Source organism: Papio anubis, chromosome 2 (genome assembly GCF_008728515.1).
Source record: "Papio anubis isolate 15944 chromosome 2, Panubis1.0, whole genome shotgun sequence".
NCBI lineage: Eukaryota > Metazoa > Chordata > Mammalia > Primates > Cercopithecidae > Papio > Papio anubis.
Window position 1 is genome coordinate 78,280,567 of NC_044977.1, and position 16,696 is coordinate 78,297,262.

A 16,696-nucleotide genomic window follows, 5' to 3' on the forward strand; every position below is an offset into this window, starting at 1 on the left:
AGAACTTTCTGCAATGATAGAATGTCCTCTGTCTGAGCTGCCCAATAGGGTAGTTACTAGCCGTATGTGGCTAATAAGCACTGGAAATGTACCTAGTACAACTGAGGGACTGTTTTAATATTATTCAATTTTTAATTAAAACTTAAATGGAAATAGCCATATGTGGCTAGTGGCTACCAGACTGGGTAGCTTTCTGAAAGTCCTTCTACATACCTTACATCTGTTAACTCATTTAATCACTACAACCCTAGGTCTAGACGTATAATATTTTATTATCTACAGTTTATATTTTTCAAAAAAATGAAGTGACAGGGTGATTAGCCACAAAGTGATGTATCCAGTCACACAGCTCGTTCTGAAACTAAGGACTGATTTAGGCTCCCTACAGCAATGTACACTATTCAAGGAGCAAGTCATGGTTAAGGTAAACACCAGAGGCATCCAAAAATAGTTCCTGTTGCTCTGTGGACAAATAAAGAAGACATTGTCTACCTGTTTTCCCTGTGTTTTTCATCCAGGTTTTGTTAGAAGACTCATTGTCGAAGCCATCGAGCTGCAGTTCCTGGTATTCTTCCCCGACACGCGCATGCTGGTCTAAAATGTCAACAGGAGACTGGTGATGGCCCCCACAGCTGACACTAGATGTGACCCAGTGCTCAGGACCATAGGCACCTGTTGAAAGAAGACAACACTTCAATCCTCACGGTTCAAGGGTCAGGGATGAAATGAATAAATCTTAGGAAGCTGAGCACTGCATCTCTCAACATGTCCCTAATCCAAAGAGGTGAATGTACTGAAAACTATGAATCGAAGCCATTTGCCTGATGTGGCAAGAAGATTTCAGAAAAGATGTTACCTGAGTTAGTTTTGCTTCTTGATTTACAATCAAACATTTGCTAACTTTACCTTTAACCAGGTTAAGAGAGTTGTGTAGAAGGGCTGTCAGGGTTGTTCATATTTCTGAAAATTTTTAAATATTTCCTAAAATAAGCAGAGCATTTATTCACAAAAAAGAGCACCTTGATCTAGTTAGCATGTTTTGCTATCGTGAGCAACATCCTAAATACAACTATCTTCTTAGCCCATGAAAGTTTGCAAACATGAAAGAGGAAAAAAAATAAAAGCAACAGAAAACTAGATGAGAGGCATTACAAATGACGGGGGCAATAAAGGCAGGTTTTTCCTTTGGCTAATTGTGAAAGATTTTTCAGTTTGGCCTTCATTTGTACACTTGAGTGTTAAGGCGCTCATCTCTCCTTTTCGATCCTTCTCTCTCATAGAAAATGCAGTCATAAAGTTACCTTCAGACTGGATTCTGCACTCATATAAATAAAGACTTTGGGCCGGGCGCGGTGGCTCAAGCCTGTAATCCCAGCACTTTGGGAGGCCGAGGCGGGTGGATCACGAGGTCAGGAGATCGAGACCATCCTGGCTAACATTGTGAAACCCCGTCTCTACTAAAAAATACAAAAAACTAGCCGGGCGAGGTGGCGGGCGCCTGTAGTCCCAGCTACTCGGAGGCTGAGGCGGGAGAATGGCGTGAACCCGGGAGGCGGAGCTTGCAGTGAGCCGAATTGCGCCACCGCACTCCAGCCTGGGCGACACAGCGAGACTCCGTCTCAAAAAAAAAAAAAAAAAAAAAAAAAAAAAAAATAAAGACTTTGGGGGGACATATGCCACAGAAATAAAGGAAGAAAGCACAACAATAAAGCATAATTCTAATTCTAATAGGTACCAATCAGGCATAAACACAGAAAACACACTGCATTTGCCTCCTTGCCTTATTTGGACATGAAATTTTATGGGAGCAGTTTCTATTACATTGACTACGTGCTCTTAAGACTTTTCCGCATCCTACTTTTAACCTTGTTGACACAACATAGCGGGCGTAGCCTGCTGAAACAACTTTTGCTGGAAAGATTAAGATTGAATCCTTTATTGATAATTAGATAAGAATAAACTTTACAATTTTTAGCAGGTAAAACACAGGCTTCCCAATCAGAAAGCTTAATGTGTATGTACACACTTAGTGTATATACATTCATATACAGAAATACTAGCTGATGGGTGGGAATTTTTATGCCTCCTGTATACCTAGCCTCGTACAATGGAAGACACAAAGAAATCTTATTTAGTTTATTAGTAGGTAAGTCCAACTTGTTAGTTTAGTAGTGTAGGTAAATCTCCCTACCACTAAATAAGAGCCCACATGAGTGACCATCCTGCCACTACCCAATCATTTGCCACGGCTTTCCCCATTCCCCGAAAACTGGTAACAGCTCACAGTAGATATAAACAAGGGTACAAGAAAAATGAGACAATCACAGAAAGTATTTTCCGTCATGGAAAGAGCATGCAAGAGCAATGGATACAGCTCCTTAAAAATGATGCATATTTTTGCTATCTGGAAAATACCTCAGCCTCACTCTAAAGCTTAAGTCATTCTCCCTAATCCTCATCCCAAAGAGTAAGATAAAAACAGACTATCCGAATGAACATGTTCGCTGATTGGCAAAGGTCTAGCAAACTCGGGGATACTCTTAAGTCATTTGTAAGTGTTACGCTACAATCTGGAAAAAGTTAACATCACCATTCTCTTCACTGCATGATTCCAACTAAATTGTCATAGGCTTTTCACTTATGTCTTTTTTTTTACCTCTTTGTCAAATTCCCTATGTCTGTGATGAGTCACAAAGGGATAGTATGCATTTGCCATATATTTAGCCAACTTTTATTTTGGCCAAACTTTATTTTCATCTTGCATCTGTATATTTGAAGAAAAAAAAAAAAAAAAGAGGGGAAGGAGACATAAGGAAGAGCTCCAATCATCCTGTCTACAGCTTAAATTTTCTTCCAGATGCCAAAAGAATTCATTGAAAAACCAAATAAAGTGATGCTTGATTTATCAGATGGCTGACCAAAATAGGAATTTTACTTAGTCACAACTGAGCTTATAAATCCAAATTATGGAAACTAATGTTTTAATATCATAATATCGTATGTGTATGTATGCATGCCTTCTAAAAACTTACAATAAAATTACACTCAACAAGGAAAAATGATACAGGACACAGTAAAATAAATCCAAATACCTATGATTCAAATAATAGATGCAAGCCATCATTTGGAAAAACAGACACCTGATAATTATCCTCCTACTACTAACAATTTAAAAAATACTCTGCAATGTCAGAAAAGTACTTGCCATTCATATTATTTCTCATAACCTTCCAGACATGGGTAAAATATAATTTATCACTCTATAAAAATATAATCAGGGTTCATACCAGTGGGATTCATTTATTCACTGGTAACAATCTGAAGATTTAAGCCGACTACATGCTTGCTTTCACACTTCCACCCAATATACGTTCAAGTGCAATTTTAATTGAAACTGATCTTCCACTTCAGATTTCAAATTAATTCTTCTTTGGAGTACTTCATGCTTCAGACACCCTTGCCTTGCAAAAACCCCTATGTCATTAGCAGAGGAAACAGAACACTTTTTCTAAGCTTGCAGGTATTGATTATCTATTCTCACATCGAAGCACCATTGCCATTCCACACTGTATTAATCTCTTTGGTGTTAAGACTCTTTATAAAAGACTGAGAATTATACCATTAATCGTTTGCAGTTCCACAAGACTCATAGTATTGAATGCTTTGTTTTTCACAAATTTGAATAAATGCTTTTATGTAAAAAAAAAAATACTAAATAAAAACTATGGTTAACTTAAAGCTATTTGGGAAGAGATGAACACTTGAGAAGAAGCCTTCCTCTCTCAGACATGATATTACCCATCTATAATAGTAAGAGTCACTTGCACTTTAGTTTCCTCTTACTGACTCTTTTTTAGAAGTAACAAGACATCTGCATTTTGGCAGCAAGACCCTTCTGAACGGCTCACCAACTCCAACACGTCAATCTAGTACACAAGTCTGTGTTCTTAAAAGGGGAGAGGTAAGGGCAGGGGTAAAAACCACAGGGCAGTCTGAGTTGCCAAAAGTAACTTCTTGTTCACCTGCTGAAAGTCTTAAAGAAATGAGATTTTGATTGAGACATACTGCCAACCTCTAAGTTCCAAGGGAATGTAATAGTGTTTCTCATTCAACATGGGATGATAAATATATTCTTTTTAATGAATTCAATAAACACACCTGAAACCCCTGGCTGAAAGTTTGATCTCAGGGTAAATGTCCCTTTGTGAGGGACACACGGGGCGGTTCTTGGTTTCCTTTGGACCCCATTATCACTATTGTATAATGTACCATTTATACCTAAATGTCTATCTTCCCCACTAGTGGTAAACTCTGAGAACTGGTTCCTTCTATATCTTGTACAACTTCATTCCAATGCCTATCACAGGGGCTCACATATAGTAAGCCCTTAAAATGAATTTTTAGGTACAAATAAATGAATTGAAAGAAGAGAGAACTGAAAGAAGAGATTAAAGAGTGGCAGAGTTCTACTTTCTAATGACACTGCTATGTTTTCTCCACATTATTTTAGTTTTAGTTTACACATCTATCTACTGACTTCTTGCTAAGTATTCCTCACTCCCTTGGTTTCCAGAGTCAGGATGTCAACTTCAGGAGTTGTTACTACTTTTGTTCTTCAATAATATATTAAATTAGTTTGAACTGTTACAAGGTAAAATAAGCTGCAAATATGCGATGTCTATGAAAGAATCCATGTTCACATTTAACAAGCCCAGCAAAGGTGACTATGGCTTTTTAAAGAAAGGGTGCACTTTCGAAAGCAAGAGTGTGCCACTCTCGCTTTCGACGCCTTCTGTGAAGCATCCTCATTTTTAAAACCGCTCTTATTTTTTCTATGCTTTAACAGACCTCTGTAATCAAAGAAGGTCAATCAAATAGGAAATTGAGTCTTAATGATCAATCCATCACTGTATCAATTTAAATACAGAATCAACACTTGCTCAGTCCTAGACACCGTGCTGAGAAACGGGAACTAAGGAGCAGGGCTGCCCCAGTTCCCTTGGACAGTTTAAGCTGCCTGTGGCTCACAGCCACTCCTCTGTACAATGAGGTGCCCAGACACCAAAGGGTGGCTGAAAGGATTATATTAGATAATCCATGTGTTTAGAGCATTATCAAACACTAAAAGTTCAGTAAGTGCTGCCTGCAATAATTACTGCCTTTATTACTGGCTTGTAAATGTACAGCAGACTGTCAAGAAACTGATTAGGCAATGGATGGAACAGACATGTAGCTAAGGAAGGTGGGTGCAAGCATTTCACGGCATGCAAAGGGAGAGGAGGGGCTCCACTTCCCCAGGAGAGAACTTATGATGCTTGAGTGAAGTCACTTCCTGCAGTGCAGAGAAGTTTACTAGCCTGTGGTCATCTAATAGGCATTTTCCATTTGGGCAGAGGCCAACAGTCAAAAGTAGAGTGTGCCCCTCTTGGAAGAAGAGCTTAATCCCATCTTTGGCTAGATGTAGTAAGTTCTCAGTGGAGAAGCCTAGCAAACATCAACTCAGTCAAGCGATGTAGGTTAACATCCCCATTGAGACCACATGGTTACTTTGGACGTCTGACAGGAAGTGGTAAGAAGGGCAACCTCTGTGGTATCTTTTCCAAAAATTCAAACCCTTGTATAATGATGGGGAATATATCAGACAAACCCAAAATAGGGAACATTCTATATAACTGACAAACACTCCTCAAAAGTGTCAAGGTCATGAGAAAGACTAAAACGCTGTCAGAGACCAGAGAAGATTAAGGAGACACAGACAATAAATAGAGCGTGGTGTTCTAGATTGAATGGTGGAATCAAAAACAAAAATAAATGGAAAAACTCATGAGCTCTGAGTAAAGTTTGGCGTTCAGTTAATAGTAAACACACCCATGTTGGGTTCCTAGTAGGTCCTTGTCAAAAGGTCATTCTTTTGTGGCTACTCTGCCAAAGAAATGAAGACATTATGGAGGAAACTGCATAGAAGACAAGTAAAATGTAAGTTGTGCTAAATGAGTTAAATTTTACTATACAGGTTTTACTGGATCTACTAGTATGCATTTAGGCCATGTCTGTGGCATGATATATGAGGGAGATGGGCACTGATTTATGGGTAATTCTGGGATGATTATCACATCCTTTTTGGATAAAGGGAGCCTGCACACACAAAAGACAAAGGAAACGAGACTAGGGTAAAGAAAATAATCAAGTTCATGGGCGATATTACTTAAGCTTATACAGAAACCTTATATAAAGTTGGAGAAATTCAGTTTTTAAAGCTGTCATTAAGAAAAACATCATTAGCTTAATCTATAGCTCATTTGTGCAATAAAATAACCCACTTCTACCTCCTTAGTGTGCCACTCACAAGTCACTGTATGTTTCTCACTTTGAGATGTTATAATTTATTAGACTAGCATCAGGAAGACATACTTCTACAGTAGGGAGAATAAATCACACGACTGGAGATTCATTCCAACTGGCCTGTTTAAGGCAGATAGAATTCCTCACGTGAAAATAATGACAAATACCGTAAATCTGGGCTTGAGTCTGAGACCTCACTTCATGCACAGTTTCTTTAAGGCAGATTTAGCCCAAAGGACTTGGTTGACACATACAAATTTTAAATCAGTGCTAGTTAATTCTATTCAAACAAATATCAAATAAAAATCTGAGAGAAACACCTTAATGTGGCCCTACCATCACCCCCAGCCATACTACTTGAAAAGTTCAAATAAGGACAAATAAAACTGGTCAGCAACAAGAATTTTCTACAATTTAAGCAAACTGTCTCACTTCAGTATAGTTCTCTGTTAATAACTGACCTAAGATAAAAGTTGTATGAGCATAGAAATCATACTTTTGTCTAAAAGCAAGGAATTTCACATACCTATCTATGATTCATGTTCCAAACAGTGGTTTCTTTAAATACATAAGAGGTTCTTTGCTGAAAATAAGCATGTACCTTGAATTTATTTTACCACAATAGATCCAAATAATGGTTTCTATTCACTAATGAAAAGCCATTAAAAATAATGAATTCTGTCTAAATCTAATTAAAAACAAAACTAATATACATGTATGTGCTGTTTCCAGTCAAATATGCTTATTAATGCCTCCCTCAATAAACTTATGTTAAAAATATTACCTGAATCCGGGATTATTACTCTGCATCTTGTTGTCTACTTTTAACCAACAGCAACAATCCAAAATTATGTGTATCATTTACTACCTACTATTATAATTAATGCTTTTTATCCCAAATCTAATACACATGTTTAAATTATTCCATGTTTTAATTAAAATCTTTCTGGGATTCTTCTTACAATTCTTTTGCATTCTCCAGTACTGGTAGCTTAATTACTTCTTGTGCATTTATTGTGTGTACATGAAAAATGGAAAAAGTCTTAAAAGGCATGCATATTGCTGCTTGCCACTATTTTTACTTTATTCATACTCAGTTATAAAGCTGTTCAACTTTGTTGATAGAAATATTCTAAATTTTAAGCCAGTTAAGAAAATATAAAGTTACTTTGCAGACAATGAAACACATGGTTTTAAATTTTAGTTGTAAAAACTGCAGTGCTCCATTTCATATCAAGGTGTGCTTTAAGAAAACTATCAACAACTAACCATAATAACAGAAGTAATAGCAGACAATAACATCAGAAATAGAAACTACTTTGTTCATTTTTTAATACCATTATCTGTCTAATTTCCCAGGGTGTCTATTTCAGGACTGGATGTTAAAACTATTTCAGGTAAAATTTCATTCAGCACCAAAGCCTAAACTGGAGGTCCCAGACTCTAATCCCGATGGTAAAAGCTTCTATGGAGCCTATTTTACTGTTCTGGAAAAGGAGGGTATTAAAAAGCATAAAGATGGCGATAATGGCTACCTTTTAATTCTGAGCCACAGACCTCTAGGCTGAGTAAAGGCTTAAAAGGAGTTGACTGATTTAGTGACGCCTGCATGGGTGCATAATATGACATTATTAGGGTACAAACCACAAACATGCATGCCATCCACACACTGCAAGATTCTGAAGGTCCTTCAAAGACTTAAAAGTCTTTGACCTATGCATGCTTAGGTGTACCTGGGGTTTAAAAGTTACATCTTTCAAGTTGAATCTACCCCACATCCAAACATTCAATAAAAATTTCTACCAATAATTGGGATCATTTATTCACCCAAAACCTAACTAGTCTGACTTCAAGTTGTACCAACTTTATTCCTGCTTCTCGTAGATACAACATGGAACTGGTTTCAACAAGTATCTGAGATACTAACAAAGTTATCACAATTCTTACTGGCCAATGCCAAACATCTTAAGTGTTTATAAAATGGAGATGAGTTGGTTCCAGACCTGAAGTTTTCAACCTTAAAGTTAGGTACACCCTCAAACAGTCAACATTTTGACACTAATATGTTCTTTTAGAATCCTGACTTTCCATCAAGACATAATGGAAACAATCATCCAAGGATTCAAAAGGTCACACAGCAGAGTACAAAGAGCACCGGGCAAGGTGACTGTCAACTTGAGTTTAGTTCAAGGATAACAAGTAAGCTTTACCTTGCATGTTGGCTCCAAATAACTCACAAATTGTATGATTAGTTACTCATAAAGACAAGATTAATGAGCAATATCTTTCAAGGGGGACAGTCATGTCACATATTTGCTCTTTCCATTCTAGTTTCATCTCTGGAGAGTGGACACGAATATGGCAGTGGTGATGCTTTATAAAAATTCGGTTTTGTTACATGTAAATTACAGGGTTACATTAGATCACCTCTAAAGCCCCTTAAGAGTTCTAAATTCAATCAGAGCACATCCTGCAATACCTGGAAGAATCAAATAGACACCAAGTATTTGTTGATAGTCCAGCCGACCTCCAAACCCCACCAAGTACCTTACTAAAAGTAACTGCGAGGATGTGATAAGGGTTTAATAAATGATTTACACTAAGAGCACATCCAACAGTACTTGGCACATACCAAGTACTCACTAAACACGATTATCCATACTTTCCTCTAGGAACACACATCCAAATACTAATATCTAAATGGCATGACCCTGACCCAGCTTCAGAAATGGCACCTGACTAGTATATGGCAATTAGTGGCATCTCATCCTCCTTGACAGGAGACTGAATCAGGAAAGGGTGTTAACCCAGGCCTAAGCCAATTAGTGCCTGGAAGATGTCTCACTTCAGAAGGTGATATGGTTTGGCTATGTCCCCATGAATTGTAGTTCCCGTAATCCCCATGTGTCATGGAAGCAACCAGCTGGAGAAAAGTGAGTCACATGGGCAGTTTCCCCCACCCTGTTCCAGTGATACTCAGTGAGTTCTCATGAGATCTGAGGGTTTTCTAAGAGGTTTCCCCCTTTTCTGGGCACTCATTCTCTGTCCTGCCGCCCAGTGAAGAGATGCCTTCTGCCATGACTGTAAGTTTCCTGAGGCCTCCCCAGCCATGTGGAACTATGAGTCAGTTGAACCTCTTTTCTTTATAAATTACCCAGTCTCAAGCATTTCTTCACAGCAGCATGAGAACGGACTAACAACAGAGGGACTGGTTTAGGTTGGTACTACTCACAAGGCAAGGCCCAAAATTTTGTTAAGTGTCTGTGGGGGAGAAGAGGCCCTCCTTCCTTGAAAGTGAATGAAGAAGGAAGGGAGCAGAATGACCTGCAATCAGGAGGCAAGCAGCTGAAGGCCAGAGCTGAAAAGTAAAAAGACAGTAACAAGAGAAAGGGGGAAAAATAGAGAGGAAGATCTGACCAAACCATGTCTGAAATTTAAATTTTATCTCTGGACTTTTCAGTTTTAACTGCCTTTGTATTTTAACCCATCTGAGTACGCTTTCTGCTATTTGTAACTAATAAATATAGGATATAATCAAAATGCTGGTTTAAGAAGACCAACACTTAAATTATTCAATGTTTTCACTAAGACAAAAATGTCAAATTATAAAGATAAAAATCAGGAATGCATTTTGGATGGAATATATAAAAATAACAACCCTAAATTCCCTCCTCCTTCTCCCTATTTCTTCTTATCTTCTTTCCCTATAAGAGAAGGATGAACTTGGCTAAGGTTTTAAAGATCTCATTTAGACAAAAGAAGAAGAAACAAGCTCTGAAGTCCATTGCTGTAAATTTTTACTCTGTTAACACAGTGGTCATGGGATAAGAATCCATGAAGCACTTAATGGGAATAGTTGCCTCTTGCCGAAGTGTTCTGCCTCGGAGACATGCCACCACTCAAGTTATCATGTGGGAAAGACTTGCTGAGGTGAGCATGCCTTATTCTGAAAAGTCATAGATGCAACCCAGAGAGCAAAACAAAACTGCCAGTTAAGGTCTGGTTTAAACATGGCCAGGATTTCCTGTCTCTGTAGGGAAGGGCTTTTCACGCCATTACTCAGTATCATGCTCCATAAGATTTTGTTTAAAATTTAAAAAGATGCTCAAGCTCACGAGAAATTTCAATCACAAGTAGGAAAAGGGAAAAATTCCCAGAGACAGAATTTGGGAGTCTGCTGTTTAGGAGGGCCGAGGGTCTGTATACTAACCCACTGACATAAAGACTGAGAGGAAAAAAGAAATTAAAAACGGTTTTACAAGGCACTCACTCAACAGCACAGGGGCCTGGTGTGGATGGGATGTGGGACTAGGAAATGCTTCAGAGGGTGCAGACAGGATGACTAACTCACTTCCTGTGACAACCATAAAAGGAGGAATGTTTCCTCCAAAATATATTAACTATTAAATGCTATCTGGGGAAATGCCTAGACATAAAACACCATATTTATGAGATAAAGCCAAAACAACATGATGAATTCTGTGTCCCGCTGTCACACTGTGAATAGTTGACTTTAATTTGTACTTCTCTCTATTTCAATAAATTCGTAGTGTAAGTAACTTCCAGTAAATGGGACCTAGGAAAAAAACTAGAGGGATTTTAGCAGAAATAATAGTCATAAAAATCACCTAATCAGAGAGGCCTTCTGACCTAATTATCTAAAATAACACCCCTAGCCACTCTCTATTTCGTTAGCTTTGTTAATTTCTCTTCCCAGTACAAGGTTGATGAGAAAATAAGCTCCATGATGTCAGAGACTTGTCTATCTTCATATCTGTTCAATAGGGATAGGACTAGGGTAAGGCAAACAAGGCACTCACCAAAAACTCAGTTATCAAAATAAATAATATTTCAATAGTGTCGTAAAATTTGAAATGAGCTCAAAAAATCTATGATGAGCAGACAAAGAAAGATATTATCAGTAACAGTGCTGTGCAAAGACTAATGGACTCTGAACCAAAAGGAAAAATCAATAATCAACCATATTGCATCAAAATCTAAATTATCTTGATAGCTGAGTTTTTATGTTTTATGTTTAAAAACCAAGTCCCACCTCTGCTATCAAATGACTAACATCAACAATTCATCATCCATTTAGAGAATATTCACGACATTCATTGTAATGAAAACTTTCTACATTTTATCTTCTTTGATCCTTTCAACAATTTGTGTTAAATATGCCCTAGCTTCCCCATTTTACAGATAATGAAACTGAGGCTCAGAAGCTAGAAAACTTGCCCTCGTGTAGTATGTGTAAGATCAAACAGCCAATTCCAGATCTATGGGACTAAACCATGCTTCAAAACAGGCGTTTGGAAACTACGGCTGGTGAGTCAAATCCAGCCCACCACCTGTTTTTATAAACAGTTTTATTGGAACTTGGCCGTATCCATTCATTCATATATTGTCTAATGAGCAGATTTGAGTAGTTTTAAAAGAGACAGCAAAGTCTAAAATATTTATTATCTGCCCTTACAGAAACTGTTTGTTAACCTTGGCTCTCAATCACAAAATATTGCTTCCCTGGCAGAAATACAGCACATAGGTAATATGTACATCTGCATACCTTATGTACCAGTAACTTAATACATATGTTTACAAGAAAGCAAATTAAATTTCAGCAATGTTTATAATACGAAATAACTGGAAATAATGCAAATATCCACCACTAGAAACTTGGTAAACAAACTCAAATATTTTATTACATAATACTATGCAACGGTCCAAAAGTAGATGACCTTACTCTAGGACAAACCTCAAATGAATCCAAGATTTAAATGTTTAAAATAAATATATAAATGTATAAGAAGCAGTTGTGGGAAGAATTAGAGTAGGGAAAGCATTTCTACATATTAACTAGAAGTCAAAAAACACTGATAAAATCAAATACAATAAAGAATACTTAATGTTCTGCATTGGAAGAACTATGGTAAAAAACATCAAAAAACAAATGATCAGCAAAACACATTTGCAATCCACAATGCAAAAATAAAAGTTCTCTAGCACACAGAGATTCTAGAAATCAGTCAGCTCTAAATGTCAGCCAGGTGTGGTGGCTTACACTTATAATCCCAGCACTTCGGGAGGCCGAGGCGGGTGGATCACTTGAGGTCAGGAGTTTGAGAACAGCCTAGCCAACACGGCAAAACCTCCTCTCTACTAAAAATACAAAAATTAGTTAAGTGTGGTGGCAGGTGCCTGTAATCCCAGCTACTCAGGCTGTGAGGCATGAGAATTGCTTGCTGCAAATGAGCCTAGATCACACCTCTGGACTCCAGCCTGGACGACAGAGCGAGATTCCGTCCCCACAAAAAAAAATAAATAAATAAATAAAAGGAAATACAAATGGCTCCTTACTGTAGAAGTTGCTGCTCCTCAAAAATAATGGGAAACACAAACGAAAACTCTATAGGTGAGATTTCACCTACTAACTTTGCAAACATTCAAGACTTTTGATTACACACAGTTAGCAAGGATTTATTCAAATCAATGTTTTGTTTTATCACTACTGAGAAAGTGATATAATTCTTATGGAAGAAAATTTGGCAATCACTATTAAAATTATAAATGTGCACTGCTTTGAACCGAGCACTAATCCTACAGACACACTTTGCATTTTTACAAGGTTACTCATGGCAGCACTGCTAGTAATATCCAACACTGGAAACAAAATAAACATCCATCACTCAAGGGCTAGTTAACTAAACTATGGCAAATCAATACAATGAAATAGTCTGGAATTCGTTGGGGGAAAAAATAAACCTCTTTAAACTCAAATGAGAAGACCTCCAAGTTACATTTTTTAATTAAAAAACCCAACATGCATTATGTTACACCATTTGTGTTTCCAATATGAGAAATAAAGTGGCCGTATAGATTCATTTTTACATCCATACAGTATCTCTGTAAACATATTTAAGACACTATAACACTAACAGAGGAAGAGGAAATAGGAGCAATTTTTTACTACTTATTATTTTATGCCCTTTGAACACTGAATCATATAAATATCTTACCAATTTAAAAGTTAAATTTTTAACAAACCATAGAAATTCCAAATGGAGGTAGAAGTATCTGATGCCATTCCGTGAAACAAAAGCTAGTTGCAGAACTATTATTACAGAAATACATCACATCATGTAAAGAAAAAATAAATACAAATCAAAACCAGCAATGGTATGTACACAAAAATTAAGAGGAAACTTCCTAAACCATTAATGATGATGACTTCTGGAATGGAAGTCAAAACATACATGCGTAATCCAGGGAGATACTTATTTTGGATAAACATGTAGTACTTCTATAATTAACCAAAAACATGTTAAAAAAATTAGACACACCAACTCATGAGACCTTGATCTTAGAACATTCTCGATGAACTCTGAAACCCCTGAGGTCTTACCACATCATAGCATGCATTCTCAACGGGGGTGACACTACCTCTAGTAGGGTGGTCTTGCCCCCGTGAAGTAAAAGTTTGTTCTTGGAGTTTGGGGGGTGGGGGAGGGCAGAAATATCTTACTCTTTTTACCTTCAAGGCACAAATATACATAGAGCACATAATCAGATACACAATCTCTCTGTGGTATTAAAATCTCAGGGACTAGGGGGTGATTAAAGGGAAAACGTCTGAAAAGACTCCTGGGGGACGGGCAATAATAAACAAGGTTGAGAAACAACGCATTATGGCATTATGTGGGAGAAAAAGATCCCTACAAGCCATGCGCGGTGGCTCACGCATGTAACTGCAGCACTTTGGGAGGCGGAGGCAGGCAGATCATCCGAGGTCAGGAGTTGAAGATCTGCCTGGCCAACAGGTTGAAGCCCCGTCTATATAAAAATACAAAAATTAGCCGGGCATGATGGTGGGGAGCCTGTAAACCCAGCTACTCGGGAGGCTGAGGCAGGGAGAACTGCTTGAACCCAGGAGGCAGAGGTTGCTGTGAGCTGAGATCGCGCCATTGGACTCCAGCCTGGGTGAGATAGCCAGACTCCCTCTCAAAAAAAATTTTTTAAAAAGACCCTACAGTCTTTTCCATGTGATGTCATATCAGATCCATATTAAAACAAATAATTTATTTGAAACTAAAAATGAGACAATTTATTATTAAGAAGGAATACTGTATTTTATGTTAACCGCATATGAGAACACTGTAAGTTGCTAATATACCCATTAGTACAAGTAAACAATTAAGCTGATGCTGTGATTTAGACCCAAGTTTATACAACTCTTCCATTACACTGCACTACCTGTTGCTTCTCTACTGCATTATATTTAAATTTCACCAATCAGTCTGACCTCCTGGGAACTAGGGAGATCCTGACTGTCATCCAGTTTCTGACCTACGCCTCCTGGCAACACTCACAAATTTAATAAATCCATCTCCTTTGTCAAGCTGTTTGATAAAAATGCTCAAAAGGCCAGGGCTAAAGATAGAACTCTCCATTATTACAGTAGTGCATTATCTAGAATTCCCTGGGAAGGGTTTTTCAATCTATTATGAATCTTCATTTCTCCAGGTCAGCTCTGAGAACATCAAGAGATATTCTGTCAAGGATCTTGCTGAAATGCATCCATGTCGGTTGCACTTGAAAATGTAGTAATGCTTTCCAGCACACCGCAGGGTTCCTCAACAGTGGGTAACAAGGGACCTCCCTTGGGGAATATTAGAACATGGTTCTTCAAGGGTAAGACATAGAACTTCACCTTTGTGACTCAACATATGACAGCGGAGGCATTTGGTAAATAAAATTGCATCAAATAAATAGGGGTATACAAGGAGAATATATATATAAAAGAGCAAATCAGTGAAAATAGAAAAATGGCTGGCTTTGTTTTTCATTGTGTCTAAATTTGTGATCAACATAAAATGTTTGATTAAAATCTTTACAGACCATACGAATTATTGTAATTTTAGGGGCTAAATAGATCATTGATGGAGGAGAAACACATGCAACTGTGAGAGTTACAGAAGGGATATGTTTACATTGACAGCAAACAAAGTGGCCACCATAAAAAAAAAAAAAAAAAAAAGTATCCTTCAGAAAAATACCTAGAATTCCATTTTTAAGTGAAACACAGTTTCCTTTTAGGACTTACATGGTGAGATGTGGCAGCTCACTAACAATGGTCATGGATGATGAAGACAATGTTTCTCAAATGCTAAACCAAAGACTAGTGCTGGGAGTTTTGCAGTGAAGAACCACATTAGAAATAAAACATATTTCTGAGGCCCCATATAGCATCTCCAAGAGTGAGATAAGGAAACTGTTTTGAGAATGAGGAAAATAGCCAAGAACAATATTACGGGCTGATACAGAGTACTAGCTGTTACCAGACATTTGTGCTAACTGCTTTCCAAGAGCCATCTCACATAATTCTCAAATTCACTGTAGGTCATAAACTTCCCTGTTATTCCCATTTTATAGATGAGGCATGTGAGGGTCAGAGGGTTAAATAACCTGTCCAAGATCATTCCCCTAGTAAATGGCTTTTAACCCTTTGTACCTATTCTTTATTAACAGTTAACATTTATAGGCCACTGACAATGGACCAATGTCCACAGATAACCTTATTTGCTCCGGACAATACTACCCTCATTTTATGAATGAAGAAACTGCAGCGAAGAAAGGTTATGCTATTTGGTATTTAGATCACACCATCAAGCAAGTAGTGAAAGCAAGATTCAAACTCAGATAGATGGCTCCAAAGACACTCATTAAACTTCTTGCTATAGCAATATTTAGATAGTTGGTACTGGTGGGCAGTTAGGATGTTAGGCAAATCTGAAGGACAATTTCAACTCAGATTTCAGGTCTGTGTCCAAGAGCTGAGTTCAGCTGCTCCACAAAGGACAGCATCTCTCAGCTAAGGACATGCACTGGTGAGAACAGACTACTAGTACTGGGACCTTTGACCTTGTCTCTTCATAATCTGCAAAGAAAATAGTTATCATTATCAATGTATTAACAAAAGTACCAACATTTCCAATAGAACCATATGTTTTTAGGTGGGGCACAAAGCTAAGTAGGTGGATAAAAGGAAATGAAGTGAGTAAGCAATTGCTTTTGTTGCCTCAAGACAGTCATGAAAATGCACAGTGTTCCATAAAAGACATACTAAAAAAATATTTTTTTTAAGATGGAGTCTTGCTCTGTTGCCCAGGCTGGAGTGCAATGGCATGATCTTGGCTCACTGCAACCTCCACCTTCTGGGTTCAAGTGATTCTCCTGCCTCAGCCTCCTGAGTAGCTGGGATTACAGGCACCGGCCATCATGCCTGGCTGATTTTTATATTTTTGTAGAGATGGGGTTTCACCATGTTGCCCAGGCTGGTCTTGAACTACTGACCTCA

General features: G+C 37.8%; 1 protein-coding gene across 1 annotated transcript in view; it reads right to left on the minus strand.

Moving 5' to 3' along the window:
- PTPRG (protein tyrosine phosphatase receptor type G) overlaps positions 1–16,696 on the minus strand; it is a 729,284-nt gene that overhangs the window by 291,614 nt on the left and 420,974 nt on the right. The window contains exon 3 of the mRNA XM_031662790.1: positions 493–672. Within this exon, the coding sequence (XP_031518650.1) occupies positions 493–672 (180 nt within the window). The remainder of the gene's footprint in view (positions 1–492; positions 673–16,696) is intronic.